The sequence below is a fragment of the Juglans microcarpa x Juglans regia genome, chromosome 1S (assembly GCF_004785595.1).
Source record: "Juglans microcarpa x Juglans regia isolate MS1-56 chromosome 1S, Jm3101_v1.0, whole genome shotgun sequence".
NCBI lineage: Eukaryota > Viridiplantae > Streptophyta > Magnoliopsida > Fagales > Juglandaceae > Juglans > Juglans microcarpa x Juglans regia.
Window position 1 is genome coordinate 21,300,910 of NC_054595.1, and position 18,921 is coordinate 21,319,830.

At 36.5% G+C, this 18,921-nt stretch overlaps 3 protein-coding genes across 3 annotated transcripts; 2 read left to right on the forward strand and 1 right to left on the reverse strand.

Annotated features, from left to right (window-relative positions):
• Nucleotides 1-489: 489 nt before the first annotated feature.
• LOC121247403 (TIR-only protein-like) lies at nucleotides 490-1,224 on the reverse strand. The gene is made up of 2 exons (XM_041145759.1): nucleotides 698-1,224; nucleotides 490-556 (listed from the first exon to the last, which is right to left on the reverse strand). Exons 1-2 carry the CDS (start codon nucleotides 1,192-1,194, stop codon nucleotides 490-492), a joined length of 564 nt encoding a protein of 187 aa, XP_041001693.1. The 5' UTR covers nucleotides 1,195-1,224.
• A 9,445-nt stretch (nucleotides 1,225-10,669) lies between these two features.
• LOC121247405 lies at nucleotides 10,670-12,399 on the forward strand. Its single transcript, XM_041145760.1, has 2 exons — nucleotides 10,670-11,536; nucleotides 12,037-12,399. The coding sequence occupies exons 1-2, from the start codon at nucleotides 10,670-10,672 to the stop codon at nucleotides 12,397-12,399; spliced, it is 1,230 nt and encodes a 409-aa protein (XP_041001694.1).
• A 3,744-nt stretch (nucleotides 12,400-16,143) lies between these two features.
• Nucleotides 16,144-17,274, forward strand: LOC121246885 (histone deacetylase 2-like). Its single transcript, XM_041145198.1, has 3 exons — nucleotides 16,144-16,220; nucleotides 16,404-16,491; nucleotides 17,132-17,274. Exons 1-3 carry the CDS (start codon nucleotides 16,152-16,154, stop codon nucleotides 17,224-17,226), a joined length of 252 nt encoding a protein of 83 aa, XP_041001132.1. The 5' UTR covers nucleotides 16,144-16,151; the 3' UTR covers nucleotides 17,227-17,274.
• The last annotated feature ends 1,647 nt before the right edge of the window (nucleotides 17,275-18,921 follow it).

The window sequence follows — 18,921 nt, forward strand, 5'->3', positions numbered from 1 at the left end:
TAAAATATTATACATAAAAAAAATTAATTTTTTAATAATAAATCTTATTTTTTTAAATAGTTGTGCATCATTAACGTATTAGAATTACTCATATAATATTACCAGCAGTGACAGCAACCCATTATTCTTTAGAGAAGTGCTATATAACATTCACTGTAGTGGTGCACACAATGCACACACTAGTCTATTAATTTCTTCTTTTCAGATAGATAGTTGAGACGATGCCACATAAAATATACAAAGTGACTACTCTCAAATAGTAACTTCTCCTAAAATTATTTCCATTCCTTGTGATTTATAACATTGCTGGTTCTTTGACCACGGGGTCTAAGGTTGGGGTTCAACCCCCCAAACTACATTCAAAAAATTGCTCAACTGAAAGAAAAAAAAAAAAACATTGTAGGGGCTGGGAGAAGGTCCGGGATAGAGATACCTAGTCAGAAACTGGAGTTTTCGACAAAAGTACCATACGAGATTATTGAAACACTTTCAGGAGCTCTGGCCGAGCTGCTCTATGATGGCATCAGAAGCACTTCGTAGGAACTCTGACCAATATCTGAAAACCGAAAAAAAAATAAACAAAAAAGATGGAGCAGTATTAGAGACATTCTCTTCTACGAACCAATATTAACAAAATATATGAAATATTTGTTCCGTCACTGAAAATAAGATAAAGGGGGAAAGAATAGAAAGGGACCCTCTTGATGAATCAAAGCTAAGTCCAACGATATTTTTAGCTTCTTCAAGTGCTGTGCTGAATCTCTCAAGCTCTTTCTCTGAAACACAAGGTCCATTGGATACGTCGTCTCCAACCCGAAGCTGGGACGGTTTGACATTATAAAAGATGGGTATAACTCTTTTCTTGTACTCCATTAGCAGAGCCAATTCATGGAGACAATAGGAGGACTCACAATATCTTGGCGAGAATATTACGACACCAACTTTACAATCTCGAACAGCGGTATCAATCTTTTCGGACAATTTGTCACCAGCTTTCAAGTTTCGGTAGTCGATGAAAGACCTATGTCCCCGCATGAGAAGGTGGTCGTGGAGTAAACCAGCAATGTTTCTTCTGGTATCGGGAACCCGGTGGCTTATGAACACGTCTTCATGTGGGGGTACTGATACTGGTACTACTGGTACTGTTTGGACATGGTTCGGCCTGCAGTAAGGACGAGCAAAGCACTTGGGCATGAAAGCTTGTAACCGCGACGTGGCTACTATAACCGCTACTTTCCCTGTGATTAGCATTACTCTTAATTGCATCAATAGCCTAAGCAGCAGTTATATATGAGAGTACGCGTTCAAATCTAAACGCCATCTTCCATGGCAATTGCAATGCGTGGAAGTTAAAAGAGAGAAGATTTTGAGCGAAAATGGAAAAACTAAACTTTAGACACCAAGTCACCAAACGCAAACCTTGTGGTAAGTAACTGTAAGTAGCATCGACGTTCGATCGGATTTATATGGTGGTTTCAGCGGGCAACTCTTAAAACACGCATTGCGCCGTCCAAATTAAGCTCATACTCTTTTTTATTTTATTTTTTTGGGCTGCGTGGCGTTTAATGTCGTTCTCGAATATATTATACCCCGTATGTATTCTCACAGTAAAAAAAATAAAATCGATTGCATCTTGTCGGAGGTGGGATGCACGGGTGATAAGATCTGTTAATTTAATACGAACACAACATGATAATAACAGTTAAAGTTTAACTTTAACAGATTCGGATTAAAACGGATTAACTCGTTAAGACACGATTACTTAATGAGTTGATAATAGGTTGATCCATTATGACCCGTTAAAAAAGTTAAAATTATAATTATACCATTATACCTAAAAAATAAAATTGTTGGGATTTTAATTTTGATATTTTTATTGTTTAGATTGTAATTTTAGACTTGTAGTTAGTTTTATATTTTTTTTATAAATATTGTAGTTTTAATATTTATATAAAATTATGATAAACTTAACTAAGTCAAACGAGTTAATTTTGAATCTGTTTAACCTATTTACATAAACAAGTCAAACCGGATTGACACGACATGATCTGTTATGTTAATAGGTCTTATTAAAATTTAAAATTTTAACATAATAAACTTAACGGATCGGATTAAAATTAATTTATATTATATAATATATATATATGTCTTAATACGATACAAATGTAACCCGTTAACATGAATGGACACTTTTAAGACATACACTACTTTAGATCATTTTTTTTCCTAAGCAGCAATCTTCATTAAAATAAAAAATGATACGGAATACATGTAAAAGGAAATTAAAATGGAAAAATCTACTCTGTCGCCCTCATGTGACCTCTTAAGTGTACTGTTTGAAATTTTTTTTTTATTTTTTATTTTTATTTATTGATTAAGAAAGTAATTTTAAATATATTGATGTATTTTTTTTTATTTTTTAAAAATATTTAAATATATTAAAAAAATATAAAAAAATAAAAAAATAAAAACTCAAAAATAACTTCACGGTGAGGACGAGCGGGCAGTATTACTGCCCTCTGACATATATGTCAGAGGGGAGAGGATAGTCTAAAGCTTAGGTATATGTCAGAGGGGAGAGGAACTCTCCCCTGACATATATGCCAGTTTAAAGCTTAGGTGCATCTACTTTTTATTCTTTCTTTAATTTATTCAATGTTTGTAAATGTGTATTGTACGATGTCGGGGGTATACCCCCGACATCGTACAATACACATTTACAAGAGATTCGAGAAAATAACATTGATTTTCTCTCTCCTCCTACGTGTATCCGTACACGTAAGTTTTAGAATATCTTTAAATATTAAAGTAAATTGAGTTGAGTTGATAAAATATTATTAGAATATTATTTATTATTATTATTATTATTTTAAAATTTAAAAAAATTGAATTATTTATTATATTTTGTGTTAAAATTTAAAAAAATTATAATAATAAATTAAAATGAATTGAGATAAATTATATTTCCAAATGAATCACTTTCTCTAGTAGAGTTCCAGCAAGAGTGATTGATATTCTAGTTGTGCGATAAAAATTCAGATATGCCCCAGATCATCTCGGTCTTTCCTTACTGGGACGTCTTTTCCATCATTGATTATTTACACAAAAAGTTTTAATTATTTTATTTTTTTTGTAATTTTTGTTGTGAATTGATTTGTACTAATTAATTTTTTTCTTATTTATCAAAAAATATATAAATAAAAACAAAACTTTCAGAAGATTAAATAATGAAGAATTCCAATATGGTAGAAATAGAGAGTGACTAAAATACGCCGTGTTGAGGAGAGGGGAGAAAAAAAAGCGATGAGGGAAGCTGGTATATGGGAGAGAACATGCCTACAATCAATTATATTTGTCTTTTATAAAAAAAATATATGTACTTGTCACAATATTGTTATTATTGGATGGTATAAAGATCTTCTTTAACACTCATTCTGTTTGATGTTTGAAGTTTTTCTCATAGTCAATATACAACGACTAAACTTGTTAATTTAATTATGGGAAAAGCTCCAAAGTTGGGTGTAAATTTAATTTTGACACCAACCAATTAAAAAAAAAATCCTAAATCTACAACTCTATTTTAAATTGAGGTTATTTTATAATTTACACTTTTCTTGATATCTCAGAGGCCAAAACATCCTATATATGTAGTAGCAGTAGTAATAATAATAATAATATACCATTCTTTTCTTTTTTTTTTTTTTTTTTATAATAAGAGATCACATTTTATTAACAGAGGACATACAACTTTGACTTAAACAAGTCAGTTACAAACGCTAATAGCTCCACAGCACATTTTTGTGGCTGACATGGTCTAGCCCAGGCGACAGAACTCTAAAGACCTAAGTCTAAGAGATCCGCCGTGCATATCTTTGTCCCCGACAGAGTAAACAGTAACCAGGTGACAAAATCCATACTCCGACTACGCAAAGTATGGTGCACCAACCTCATACACCACCTAAGCGAAGAGGGGGGATCATACCATTCGAACCAAGGTCCGAAGGGACAAAATGTTTGGATTTTTTTTTTATTATACAGGACACTAAAATACAAAAGAAAACAACTGCAACAACAAAAAAGGAAAAAGCTCCAAGCGACTGCGGAGGCGCGTGCAGTACACGGGCCACCCTGGGAGAAAACCGACGCCCGATCATGGAAGTTCCGGACTCACAGAACCCAGCGGCGCCGCGCGTGGCGATGGCAGAGGGCTTCCCGGCGGCGTGAGAAAGCCATTCACCAAATGCCTCCGATTCTACTAACCGCGCGTGCGAGTAACTCGCCGCCCCGTTTGGCGCCGCCTTTGGTAGTCTTGAGGATCGGCGGCTAGGCAACGCCATGGGGAGGCGCGTGCTGATCAATGGTCGCCAGAAGCACCAGATCTGCGATTCTCCCTTATTTAGCCTGCAAAACACAAAAACAAAAATGGAGCACTACACAGAGGGGACGGGGTTGGAAGAGAATGAGGGAGGGGGAAGGAGCCGGAGCTCCCACCCCCTCGAGCCATATCTGAAACAAGCGCTTTGAGAGAGAATCGCGTAAAAAGGTTTTCTGGATGGGGATGGTAGAATAATATACCATTCTTCATCAAAAGAAAATACTTAAAAGTAATGATAATAGGGTGGTGCTAGCGGCAGTGTTTTAAATTTCGTACCGTACCGGCCGGTACGGTCGAAATTTTTCGTTTAGGCCGTCCGGCCGGTACAGGTACTATATCTGTTCCGTACCGGCCAAAATACCAGCCGTATCGACCGGTACCTGTCGTACCGGCTTGAATTTCGGCCTGTACCGGCTTATATTTCGGCCGGTACCGGCCGATATTTCGGCCTATGTTTTTTTTTTTTTTTTCATTTTTTCAAACTACAAGCTTTTTTTTTAACCTCCAATTCGGACTAGATTATTTATAATTTATATATATATATATATGTATTTATATATAGACTATTATTTTGGAATATAATTTTTATATATATTTATATATATAATTTATTCATATATCAACTATCCCGAAACGTTATCCCGAAACGCTATTCCGAAACGGTATCGGTACCGAAATAGTCGTTACATTGGCTAGCGGGCCGCCCAGCACTAGCTGCCAGGTATTTTTAACAATTAAGAAAAAATAAAAAAAATATACAACGTTACTAATAATTATTAAGTAAAATAAAAAAAAAAATGTGGGAAATTAACGAGTTATATTAGCCGCTGAGAGGAAATGTGGGAAATTCCGAAAGCTGCAGTCTGCATGATGCAATTAACCTAGACTTCCTCACATTATTCTCAGACGACCAAATGTCCCAAAACCCTGGCCTTGACCTCAAATTTAAGCACCCAAAATCACACACTGATCCCTGGATGAAACTGTTACTAGTAGCTCATGTTGACAATACCAGTCATGTTCGTCCCAAAAGGCCGATACTGATTACTACGTACGTGCAGAGAAAACATAGCTACCAAACAAACTTGGGTTTCATTATTTTCCCTATAGCTTTAAGTCGTCCGTCTAATAATATTATGCCACTCACAATGAAAAAATAAAACCAATTGTAGCTTCTTTTTTTTAAAAAAAAAAAACCCAAGGCAGCCTGCTTTATTAAAGACGTCGCTACGGGGGAGGGAATCCAGTTGCAAAAAAGGACACCAGCCCTTAAAACATCATTACAAACAACCAGACCCACGCAGAGCTGGAATTAAGGCCCAGCTTATCAACAGTAATTTTGCGTATAGTCAAAGAGTGTATAAATGTTATGTAATGATTTTAAAAAATAATAAAATTTATTATTAAAAAATTAATTTTTTTTATGTAAATCTCATATTTATTTGTTTTTTTTATAATAATTACGTGATAATTATACATTTACGACTGTAACTATCATTTTCTTCATAATAGAAATAGAGAGGGAGTAAAATACGTACTACTGAAGAGAGAGAGGGGAGAAAAAGGGAGAAAGAGATCGGAAAGGTATATGGAAGAGAACTTGCCTACCATCAATACTAATTAATTTCCTAATTATTAGCACCATTTCATATCAATATTTAGCTTTGCAAGTTGGTTCTTACTAATTAAGTTCCATTTTTTAAAAAATAAATACACAATTAAAAAAATAACTCTATTATAAAGTTTCTACATTACATATTATTCACATAATATAATTTAATTAGAGAGATCGATCATAAATTTTAAAATTTAAATATTATAAATAAAATTATGATACGTGAATGGTGTATCATCGATATAGATAAGGCCTTAAAATAAAATAACGTACTACGTAAAAAAATGTTGAACTACAAAAGATAAGGTTAAATTTTGGCACCATGTATATCATCAATTGCCCCATTGATAGCAAATCATGTGGAACCTAATTGGGAGTGATCGAGAATCAAATGTTCACAGGGAAAATGACACATAATGGTTTTTCTTTTACGGAAGATGCATGCTCTGTATGCAGGTTTTTTTTTAAAAAAAACAGTTTTGTTATTCATCATCTTCATACATTATATTTATTTTTATTTTATTTTATTCTTTTTAAATTAATTAATTTTTTTTACTTTTTATCTATATACTATATATTTAATAAAAAAAATTATATATAATGTGTAGTATAAAAATAATGAAATATAATTTTTATAACAAATATACAACGATAAAACTTGTTATTTTGATTATTATTTGGCAAAAGAATGAGACTTTGGGATTCGGGAATGCTCTTTAACCCAAAAATATTCGAAAGTTAGATCCGATAAATTGACATACACGTCTGATCTGGCATCGTGGAGGGGAGATTAAAATAAAACCGATTGCAGATTAAAAAAAAAAAAAAAAAGCGCCAAGCCAGCTTGCTTTATTAAAGACAATCAGACCCTCATTAATTTTCCGCCTACCTCCCACTCTCCTCAAAGCAACTTTGTCTACAATCAATACTCATTGATTTTATTCATACAAAATTCATAGTAGTTTCTCTCCCTTTTCTCTCTCCAAGAAAAGTGGAGTAAAGTGGGATCTACCAAGATTCTAACTGAATGAGTGGGGGTGTGAAACTTTTTTCGTAGTTTGTGAGAGATGGAATAGACAATTACAGGGCAATAAGGGTGGTAAGAAAGGAACGCGGCGAAAGTGGATGGTGGCGAGAAAGAGATGTAAGGAGGTTCAGGGGGCGGAATGAAGAGTCTGGAAGTTCAGTGGGAGAATTTGCGACTTACGGAGGAAGAATCAGCAGTGTTAGAAATAATTGATGATGCAGAGGAGGTTTGGGAACATGGGGACAGGAGCATAATAGGGAAAATATGTCTGGATAGAAGCATTGGCTTGGACGTTATCTCTGAATGGGGAAAATATGGAGGGTGAGTAAGCCAGCTGTATTCAGAGAGGTTGGGGCGAACCTTTTCGTGATTACTTTCAGAAACCAAGTGGACAAGATGCGTGTAATGGATGGACGACCTTGGCTTTTTGACAATCATCTTTTCGCGCTACAAATGTTTGATGGATATGTTCAACCAAATCAGTGGAGGTTTGATCGAGAACTATTCTGGGTTCAAATTCACAATCTACCAATGGTTTGTATGACAAAGGAAAAAGGGAGATTGATTGGTGAATCGATGGGGAAGTTAGTAGAAGTGGATGTCCCTGATGATGAGATTGGCTGGGGAAAATTTCTGCGTGTTAGAGTTGAAATCCCTTTAATGAAGGTGATAACAAGGGGATGTTTGATCAAAGTTAATGTTCAGGAGGTGTGGGTGAATTTACGTTATGAAAAATTGCCTAGAGTTTGTTTTAAATGTGGTAGAATTGTTCATGGGGATAAGGGGTGTGAAATGGGATTTGAGGGGATTGTTAAGGAGAGAGGGTTGAATGAACAATTTGGTGTTTGGCTGAGAGCTGATCCCTGGACTAGGAGAAGATATAATAAGGGGCAGGGGGCTGAAGGGGGGGATAGGTGGAACAAAAAGGGAGAGGATGTTGAGAGTACTAACAATGCTGGTGGGAGGAAGGAAAGTGGAGAGGGAGAACATTATTCTGGGAAAGTGGTAGAAGGGGGTATGGGTGATGGGTATGATGTGGTGGAAGGTCAGAATGTGGGTTATGTGGATGAGAGGGTTTTGGGAAGGGTGAGGGGCGAGGAGGAGATGGATATTGGTGAAAAAAACAAAATGAAGATAGCACAAAACAATGAGAATGGGAGGGGGGAGTTGAATGGAACTGGAAAAATTGGGGAAGAAGAGTCAGAGAAAGTTTTGAGTGCTGAATTAGAAGGGGTGGGGACAGATGTGGAGAGGGAAAAGGATAGTGATGCATTGGGTCTAAAAGGAAAATGGAAAAGAAGAGCAAGGGGGATAGGTAGATCCGGGGGTGTACAAGGTAGTTCTATTGGGAAAAAAAGAGGGTTGGTAGGGGAGGATGAGGTCAGTAAGACAAAGGGTAGGGCTATTAAAAAATCTAAGATGGAGCAAGAGGGTAAGGAGCAAGGTGTGACAAGTATGATGGAGGGAGCTGCGAGTCAGCCCCGCATAGATCAATGAAGGTTTTGAGTTGGAACTGCCGAGGGCTTGGCAACCCTCAGACAGTTCAAGTCCTTGGCAAACTTGTCAGGGAAAAGCAGTCAGATATAGTCTTTCTAATGGAGACTAAACTATGTTCTAATAAAGTGGAAGCTATACAAAGGAGATGGGGTTATAAGGGTTGCATTGTGGTGGAACCAATAGGTTTGGGTGGGGGTTTGTTGATGATGTGGAAGGATGTGGATGAAGTGGAATTATGCAATTACTCTCAATGGCACATTAGTGTTTGGGTGAGAAATGAAAAGAATAATGAAAGGTGGTTGCTAACGGAGTTTTATGGAGATCCTGATGTTTCTAAAAGGGATAGGTCCTGGGATCTATTGTTTGATTTAAAACCTTATTCTGAGATTGGTTGGTGTGTGATTGGGGATTTTAATGAGATAGTGTCCCAAGATGAGAAGTGGGGAGGAAGGGAAAGAAGGGAAGGACAGATGGAAAAATTTAGGAATGCATTGGATGATGGGGGTTTGATGGATCTTGGATGGAAAGGTATAAAGTACACTTGGAGCAATGGGCACGGAGATGAGACTTACATTAAAGAAAGACTGGATCGAGCTGTAGCAAATAGAGAGTGGAGGATAGGATTTGATGAGGTTCAGGTGGAGACAGTTTTGGCTTGGAGTTCAGATCATCTGCCTATACTTTTAAATTGTTCAAGAGGTTGGAAGGACAATAGAAGAAATAAGAGGTTTTTCAGATACGAAATGTGTTGGGATAAGGATGAGGATTGTGGGAAAGTAATAGAGAGGGCCTGGAAGTATCAATCAGGAGGGGTTCAAAACAAACTTATTTCTTGTAGACAAGCTCTGTGCCACAGGTCTAAGGAGGCAGATGAAAAAAGGGGTGAAACTATTAAGGAATTGACTGATAAGCTAAAGATACTAAAAGAAACTGAGGGACCTGAGAAGATAACTGAAATTAAGCTGGTTAGTGGGAGACTGAGTACACTGCTTGATCAAGAGAATGTTTGGTGGAAACAGAGGGCAAAGAGTCACTGGCTGCAACAAGGGGACCGCAATACCAAGTATTTTCATGCTTGTGCAACTCAGAGGAGAAAAAAGAACACCATTGTGGAAATTGAAAATGCCCAGGGGCAACTGATGAAGGAAAAGGCAGATATTGATGAGGCTTTTATGGGTTATTTTTCTGAACTCTTTACAATGACACACCCGTCCACTTGTGAGATTGAAGAGTGTATTTCCTCTACTGACTCGAGGATTAATGAAGAAATGAGAGGGGAGTTAGAAAGGGATTTCTCCTTTGAGGAAGTGGAGGGGGCTTTGAAGCAAATGTCAGCATGGAAGTCCCCGGGTCCCGATGGTTTTAGGGCTGGTTTTTTCCAAAAACACTGGAGTTTAATGGGAAAGGAGGTATGTTTGGCTGTTTTGAGTTTCCTAAATGGGGGGGGGGGGGGGTGATGCCCTTAGGTCTAAATCATACTCATATAGCTTTGATTCCTAAGGTAAAGAATCTAAAATCTGTGATGGATTTTAGACCGATTAGTTTATGCAATGTTTTGTATAAGTTAATCTCGAAGGTGTTAGCTAATAGGATAAAAAAGGTGCTGAATGTGGTTATTTCACAGAATCAAAGTGCTTTCATTCCCGGTAGGCTTATAACTGACAATATTATGGTGGCTTTTGAATTACTTCATACAATGCAGACCAAACAAAAGGGTAAATCAGGTCATATGGCCATTAAGCTAGATATGTCAAAGGCTTATGATAGAGTGGAATGGCCTTTTTTGCAAGCTATGCTCAAAAGATTGGGTTTTGGTGAAAAACTGACCAATCTACTCATGATTTGTGTGTCATCTGTTAGTTACTCAGTTGTTGTAAATGGAAAGCCTGGAAAGGTCATTGTTCCCTCGAGGGGTTTGAGGCAAGGGGATCCTCTTTCCCCTTACCTATTCTTGTTCTGTGTTGAGGGATTGAGCCAACTGTTTATAAAAGCTGAAAGAGAGGGTGTGATAAGGGGGACAACAGCTGTGAGAGGGGGCATTAGGGTAAACCACCTTTTATTTGCGGATGACTGTCTGATTTTTGGAAGGGCCAGAAAGGATGAATGGGATAGCATCTATGCAATTCTTGAATGCTATGAAAAAGCCTCGGGATAGATGTTGAATAAGCAGAAGACTTCTATTCTGTTCAGCTCTAATACAAATAACGAGGTTAGGGAGGAAATCTTTAGAGAGGCTGGGTCTGTGATTTGTGATAGGTATGAGGAATATTTGGGGTTGTCAGCAGTAGTTGGCAGGTCAAAATATAATGCCTTAAGAAGCATCAAGGAGAAAGTATGGCATAAACTTCAAAATTGGAAGAATGGTTTCCTCTCTAAGGAAGGAAAGGAAGTATTGATCAAGGCTGTTCTACAAGCAATTCCTACTTATTCTATGAGTGTTTTTCAACTGCCTCAGCGACTGTGTCATGAGATTGAAGCTTTGTTTGCAAAGTTTTGGTGGGCACATCAAAAAAATGGAAAAAGGGTGCATTGGTGGAGGTGGGACAGATTGGGGCAGTGCAAGGGAAGAGGGGGGTTGGGTTTCAGAATGCTGGAGGACTTTAATAAGGCCTTACTTGCAAAACAAGGTTGGAGACTGTTAAAAGAGCCTGAGTCATTAGTTGGAAGAATTTTTAAGGATAAATATTTTAAGAATCTTCATTTGCTCGAGGCCTCTTTGGGTAAATCTCCATCATTTGTATGGAGAAGTATCTGGTCTGCTATGGATGTGCTGAAAAGAGGAATGATATGGAGAGTTGGAAATGGAGAAGATATCAAAATATGGGGCCAAAAATGGTTGCCTAAACCTGGTTCTGGTTGTGTCCAATCCCAAGTGAGTATCTTGCAAAATGAAGCTTATGTAAATGAGCTTATTGATACGGATGGCAAAAGGTGGAAGGAGGAGTTGGTTAGGTTGGTTTTTGAAGAGGAAGAGGCAAATTTGATACTGTCCATTCCTATTCGTGGGGGGGCAGTGGATAAAGTAATATGGGAGCCTAAAAAAATGGAAAATACTCTGTTAAAAGTGCTTATCATATGGAGCAAAGGGAGAGGGGGAGAACTATGGGTGAATCTTCTGAGGTGGATAAGGAGGCTGGGTTGTGGAAGCAATTGTGGAAACTGGAAGTGCCAGGGACTGTTAAACAGTTTTTATGGAAAGCAGCTAATAATATCCTTCCTACAAACTTAAATTTATGGAAGAGGAGCATAGTTAAGGAGCCTAAATGCCCTATTTTTTTGTTGGATATGGAGACTGTGATGCATGCCATTTGGAATTGTTCTGCAGTTTCAGATGTGTGGGCAGAGGAGGGGAGTCCAGTAAAGAAATGGTGGTCTGGAGAACAAAGCTTCACTCAGTTATGGGCTGACATGTACAGAAAATTGACAAAAGATAATATTGAAAAAATGATGGTGATTATGAAGAATATATGGTATAGAAGAAACAAGTTTGTTTTTTATACTAAATTTTTAAATCCTGCACAGGTTATACGGATTGCTACTGTAAATCTAGAAGAATACTCGTTGGCTTTTAAGAAGGGGAGTGATGGAGTAGTACAAAGGTGCACAACCAGAAGAGGATTGGGTTGGCGAAGGCATGAGGGGGAAAGCTTTAAAGCAAACTTTGATGCAGCTATTAATGAAGCAGAACAGACTATGGGACTGGGAGTAGTTATCAGAGACTGTAATGGAGAGATGATGGCTGTAAAATGTGCAAACAGAAAATGTAGAAGCTCTCCTTTTATTACAGAATGTTCAGCTATGTGGGAGGCAATGGAACTATGTAAAGAGCTGGGTTTTTGGGAAGTGTGGCTGGAGGGGATGCAAAGGAAGTTATTGATGCAGTAAATAGAGAGGAGGAGGATGATTCCAGGTTCGGTCATGTTGTAGAAGATTTAAAGCAAAGCCTGAGACAAAGCAGTTCATGGAAGGCTGTGTTTACTCATCGCGATGGTAATGAAGTGGCGCATCATTTAGCAAAAGTTGCATTACATTGTACTAACGATCAATATTGGATAGAGGGTCCTGAGTCTATTAAGAATTTATTAGCTATTGATAGGTTACAGAGTGATATTGTAATTGATTGTTCATGAATACAAGAAGGTTTTTTTCAAAAAAAAAAAAAAAATACTCATTGATTTTATCCAAAAAAAAAATACACATTGATTTCCTAATTATTAGCACCATTTCGTATCAGTACCAGAGCATTAGCCTGGAAGGTGGTCCAGCTTGCTGATTAATTTCATTTTTTGGAAAATAAATATACAATAAAAAACATAATTCTATTATAAAATTTCTACACTACATATCTTTCACGTAATATAATTTGATTAGAGAGATTGATCATAAATTTTAAACTTAAATGTTATAAATTAAATTATAAAATGTGAATGGTGTACCATCCATACAAATAATGTCTTAAAATTCAAGGTTAAATTTTGGCACCATATATATCATCACTTGCCCCGTTGATAGCAAGTCATGTGCTAGCGGGCCGTCCAACACTAACTGCTAGGTGTCTTTAACAATTAAGAAAAAATTAAAAAAAAAAAATATACAAGGCCACTAATAATCATTAAGTAGAATAAAAAAAAATATGAGAAATTAATGAGTTATATATGTATATATGTAGAATATTATATATAAAAGAAAAAGCACGTGTACAGTAAATTAATATATCTAACTAGAAGTTCTTTTTTTCATGATTCATTTGAAGAAAAAACACACCCATTGGACCATTTGTATCTACATGATGCATATATATTCACATGCATCATGAAACTTCTGTTACTTACGAATGAGAGAACGCATTCAATACACAATGTGTATTACACATGCATACACGACCAACGGCGTGTATGTGTGTGTGTCTATATATATATATATATATACATACATATAAGAAACAAACATTGGTGCGTATATGACGTAGTATTTCAAAATGTAAGAAGAAGAAGAAGAAGATCGAAGACAATTAATGTAGTATTTGTGGAGCTAGGCCATATTTTGACGTTGTATATTTGCTTGGTTTCAGAAAGGAGAACAGATGAAACACATGGCTCAGGGCGCTGTAGACAGCGCCACTACAAGAAAAATCACTTATACCGACGAAAGTTTTAGCAGCGATATAAAAATCGTGGCTAAAGGTTTACCTTTAGTGAAGAAAATTTTAAATTCGTCGCTGATATTACTTTTAACAATCAAAATTGTACCGTCATTTATATTGGTCGCAAATACATAAGCGGGAAAATTTTTCACCAAATAAAAAAGTAATTGTGACGATAATTATAGAACTAGCAACGACTATAATCGTCGCTAATAATTTTGATGCAGTAAAGTATTGCCAACTAGTTACATTTTGTCATAAATAATAAGTTTTAGTGAAACTATAATTTTTTGTCAATTTTAGTCTAATGATTGACTTTTTGTGACACAATTTATCTTCGCAAAAAGTAATATTTTAGCGACGATATAAAACTTGTAGCTAAACAATTATCTTCAGCAAGAAAAATTTTAAATTCGTCGCTGATATTACTTTTAACGATCAAAATTATACCGTTATTTGTATTGGTCAGAAATACATAAGCGGGAAAATTTTTGACTAAATGAGAAAATAATTGTGACAACAATTATACAATTAGCAATGATTATAATGGTCGCTAACAATCTTGTTACAATTGAGTGTTGCCAACGAGTTGCATTTTCTCATAAATATTTTATTTTTAGTAGGTAAGAATCATTTTGTCATAAATAATAAGTTTTAGTGAAGATATAGTTTTTTATCCTTTATAATCTAATAATTAATTTTATGCGACCCAATTTATCTTCGCAAAAGGTAATGTTTTAGCTACGATATAAAACTCGTAAGTAAAAGTTTATCTTTAATGAGGAAAACTTTAAATTCGTCTCCGATATTACTTTTAACGATCAAAATTATACCGTCATTTATATTGATCGCAAATACATGTGCAGGAGAATTTCTTACCAAATGAGAAAGTAATTGTAACGATAATTATAGAACTAGCAACGACTATAATCATCACTAATAATTTTTCTACAGTATAGTATTGCCAACGAGTTGCATTTTGTCATAAATAATAAGTTTTAGTGAAGTAATAATTTTTTGTCAATTATAGTCTAAAAATTGACTTTTTACTACAACAAATATGAGTTTTTTCTACGAATTCTTTTTCCACGATACATGATCGTGGCAAATAGTAAGTTGATAACACGAAAAGTGTTCGTCGAAAAAAAGACAAGCCTTTTGCCACGAGATAACGTTGGCAAGTAAAACTTTATGAGAAAATAACTTTTTTTCACGAAATAAACACTTTTTGCCGCGACTAAAAATCGTAGCAAAGAAACTTACCAAAAATATCCGCTTTTGTGGGTTATTAGTTTTTGCCACAAGGTTATCAATTTTTTGCGGCGACATTTCCTCGTCGCAAATAGTCTTAACAGATTTGTATTGCTCTCGTGGGTAATGAGTTTCGGCGACGAGGTTATTATTTTTTCCGGCGACTTTTTCTCGCCACAAATATCCCAACATTTTAATTCTGCATTGTTAGTATTTGCGGCAGTGAAAAAAGTATTTGCGGCGATAATACGCCGCCGCAAATACTAATAAAATTAAATCCCCCGCTCCATTCTCCCCCCCCTCAAAAAAAAACATTCCCACGACTCTCTCTCTCTCTCTCTCTCTCTCTCTCTCTCTGTCTCTCTCGCTCTCCTCTCAACTGTCGAGCCTCTCCCCCTTGCTGCGCCACCGCCACCGCGAACGGCTCCCCTTGCTGTCAAGCTACCGTGGGTCTTCCTCCTCAGCTCCTTGCCCTCTCGCCGACTCTCTCTCTCTCTCTCTCTCTCTCCCTCTCGGATCGCAGCAGATCCGTTCCCCACCGCCGTCTCCAGCCATGGCTATCGCCTCCCTCAGCCGCCCTACGGTTCCGCCAGTCACCATATGTCTCTCCACCCTAGCTCCCGCATCTGTCTCCCTCGCACGGTCTCTCTCGTGGGTCTCCAACGCACCCCCCCCCACGGTTGTCTTATTACAATGGCCTTCCCCGCCGCCGTGAGCTGCCATCTCTGCCTCCAACGAAGACGCAGCACCACCACGAGCAACCCATGGACGCAAGAGCACCTCCCGCACGCCTCCTTTGTTGTCAGCTCTTATGCATGGTAAAGCACTTTTTAAGATCAAAATCCTTTTAGATAGTTTTGCGTCCATCGTTCAATTTGGATAACAGTGTATGGGTGTGTATTTAGCTTTTCTTTTCATAATCGAGAGAAATCTATACCATCTTGAAGTTCCAATTTTAAATTTTTTTGACCCTAGCTTGTGAATAACAACGATGCACTTGAGTCAATAATGTGTTTTGCGCCACCCCCCCCCCCCCCCAAACAAAAGAAAAAATAAAGAAAGAAAAAGTGAACAATTAATTTTCATGGCTTTGAGGTTTAATCTGTGAACAATTCTCATGGCATTGAAAAGAAAGTGATGAAACCATGTGCGTGGAAATTCAGCTTTAAGTTGCAATTAATTTATCCACTGTATTTCTTGTATCTTTGAGAAGTTTGTATGTGAATATTAGGTTGCTACGAGTATGTTTGATCCTGAGTTGGTGGTTTACAATGCTGGAACTGATATTCTTGATGGAGAAGGCAGGTTGAAGGTAATTTTTGTTGGACATGTTTGGCTTGCGAGAAATTGATAGTTCTCTATTTGCCTTTCCTTTTCCCCTAATATTTATTTATTTGTGTTAAAAACAAGAATAGTTATTCACCGTATAAAAAGCATAGAAGTTGTTTCCTCTCTGTTTTCCAATTTATGTTTTTATGTTTGCTTTATTTTGCAGATCAGTCCTGATGGGATTGCCAATAGAGATGAGAAAGTTTTTAGGTTCGCTCGTGAGAGGACCATACCTATCGTCATGCTCACATCAGGTTCTCTCTCTCTCTCCCTTTCTCTCTCATTGCATAGAAGGAAGAGCGACTCATTTCAGCAAAGGCCATCTCTTTATTTTAGTCATACTGCCTATATGTTTCTGTCTGGGAGACCACGTTTCAGACATCTTGATTATGCCCTTCGCCCACAAAGTATCTAAAAATTCTTTCACCAAAAAGCATCTCAAAGCTCCTGATCATTGTAACTCTGGTACGTTTATAACTATTAACAAATATAAATTGGAAAAAATGTATTGAAACTAATATGTTGAGAAAAAAAGAAATGATCACATAAGCGGATCCTGGATATTGCTTCCATGTTTCTTACGGAAAAAACATGTTAGCCTCGGTCACGCGCACTTATATATAAAAATAGAAGAGAATCTTAGGAGACCCTTGCAAAAGAGATTGTGTTAATCCCGAATGAGCAGCAATTCTTTCATTTACGGAGCCTTTAGAACCTCTCATTGCATAGGTTTTGTCTTTGACCTTTGGTTTTTCCATGTTGCATCACCCCATGGATTATTTACAAAGGTTGCAGACGTACAGCATTCTGCTAACTCCTCTGTGTTGTGATTTAGAATAGGGAAAAAAGGTAAAATGGTTGGAAATGTTATGTATGTGACCTTGCACGTTGCAGGTGGTTACATGAAGTCAAGTGCCAGAGTTATAGCAGATTCCATGATCAACCTGTCAAAGAAATGCCTGATAGATATGGGTAAGAATGCCACGTAAAGTTGTTCATGATCGTTCTCTGCCAGCAGATAGGAGGTTGGATTTCCATCAACAGATCTATGGTATGGGTTTGAAACGAGTTTTTTAATTAAGCTGATCACCAAACTTATGGTTGTAAATTATGATTATATAGTTCCTCCTCCATTTGGAGGTCAATAATGTGGTTGCCCAGAGTTGAACTTGATGATTTGGGATGTTTTCAAATCAGCATGAAAATGTTCACTCTGAGCTGTAGATTATAATCAATGGGAAGCTTAAAGGTGCAGAACATCGAGCAGTCACAAATTAAACTCTTGCTCGAACATCCGTTGCCTTCTTCATTTATCCTTGTAATGATATCGTTATTGAACCTGAAAAGGCTCTGACAAATGCATGCAATCGCCCATTGTTCAGATCCATGAGATTTAAAGAATTTCAAAGAAACTTCTTGTCTAGATATGCCAGTTCTGAGGCAGTGCTGCAATTTTTAAGCTCTGTGCATTAGTACTACTGATCATGAAGCAAGAGAACGGATCGTGAAGATGCTATCATTAATTTGCACAGAAGTTGGATACCATTGCAATTCCTGCAAAGCTGTAACGATTTCTGTTGAAGTCTTTTTGATAAAGACTTCGCAATAACACTCTTAATATCAGTTGGCTTATTACTTATAAAAACATATTAGTTGGCTTATTAGTTTTCATGACCATATCATAAATGAATGGTAATTACATTCATGAATTGGGTTTGTGGATTTTTTTAAACCACGCCCCACTATTTGTGGAGTCATGAATTGTAACCTGTAAAGTTTTGTGGTTGTGTGGTGTGTGTATAAATTGAGTTCTTATTAGAAGTTTTTCTTGTGAATGTTAACATATTTGTACAGGTTTTTTTTTTTTTAAATTCATATAAGCGTCAATTTGGATCTCCAAGATTCGGATATATTTATTTTAACCTATATAAGACTATTTGTTATGATTATTTTTGGCTCTGAATCATTTTTTTATTTTATGATTTTTTTTTCTGAAAATTATTAGCATTTGCCGCGAATGCAACTCATGGCAAATACTTTTTTTTTTGCTGAAAATAATTATTTCCCGCAATAGATTTCTTCGTAAATAAGTATTTCCGACCAAATTTTTTGTGAAAAATATATATTTCCCAGGAAAGTATTTTATCGAAAATATCAAAAATAACTTTTTCCACGAAGATATGTCATGGGTAAATACTTTTTGCCACGGTCTCTTCTCATGAAAAATTATGTTATTGCCCACCACATCATACCGGATGAAACCTTATTTGCCACAAAAAAAAAAAGGTTTTAACCACCACGATAGTTCAAAGGAAAAAGAAAGTTTTTCCCATGAACTTGTGGTTTGGTGGAAAAAGTATCTTTCTCCACCCGTTTTATTCCATGAGTCTCCCACGACTAAAATTGGTGGGAAATATATTTTTTCCTACAAATATACATTTTTTTCGACCGCAGTCCCTCCTGGAAAAAAAAAAGATTTGTTGTATTAATTCTTATTATGTTTTTATTAGTTTTGAGATATGTATTTTTTTTTATAGAGTTTAATAAAAAGATAAACTTAATTTAGATATTAACATAAAAGGAAGCAAAAAATAAATGAAAAATAAAAAACTGGGACGCAGGGGCATGATAAAAAAAATGGGACGAAGGGGCGTGAAAAAAAAAAAACTGGGATGAAGGAGCTA

Coding starts and splice junctions, on each gene's coding strand:
- LOC121247403 (XM_041145759.1), bottom strand. CDS start 1,194: ATGCCCAAGTGCTTTGCTCGTCCTTACTGCAGGCCGAACCATGTCCAA. Junction 557..697: donor AGCTTTGATTCATCAAGAGG/GTCCCTTTCTAT, acceptor TTCGGTTTTCAG/ATATTGGTCAGAGTTCCTAC.
- LOC121247405 (XM_041145760.1), top strand. CDS start 10,670: ATGTTGAATAAGCAGAAGACTTCTATTCTGTTCAGCTCTAATACAAAT. Junction 11,537..12,036: donor GTGGGGGGGCAGTGGATAAA/GTAATATGGGAG, acceptor AATCCTGCACAG/GTTATACGGATTGCTACTGT.
- LOC121246885 (XM_041145198.1), top strand. CDS start 16,152: ATGTTTGATCCTGAGTTGGTGGTTTACAATGCTGGAACTGATATTCTT. Junction 16,221..16,403: donor ATGGAGAAGGCAGGTTGAAG/GTAATTTTTGTT, acceptor TTTATTTTGCAG/ATCAGTCCTGATGGGATTGC. Junction 16,492..17,131: donor TATCGTCATGCTCACATCAG/GTTCTCTCTCTC, acceptor TGCACGTTGCAG/GTGGTTACATGAAGTCAAGT.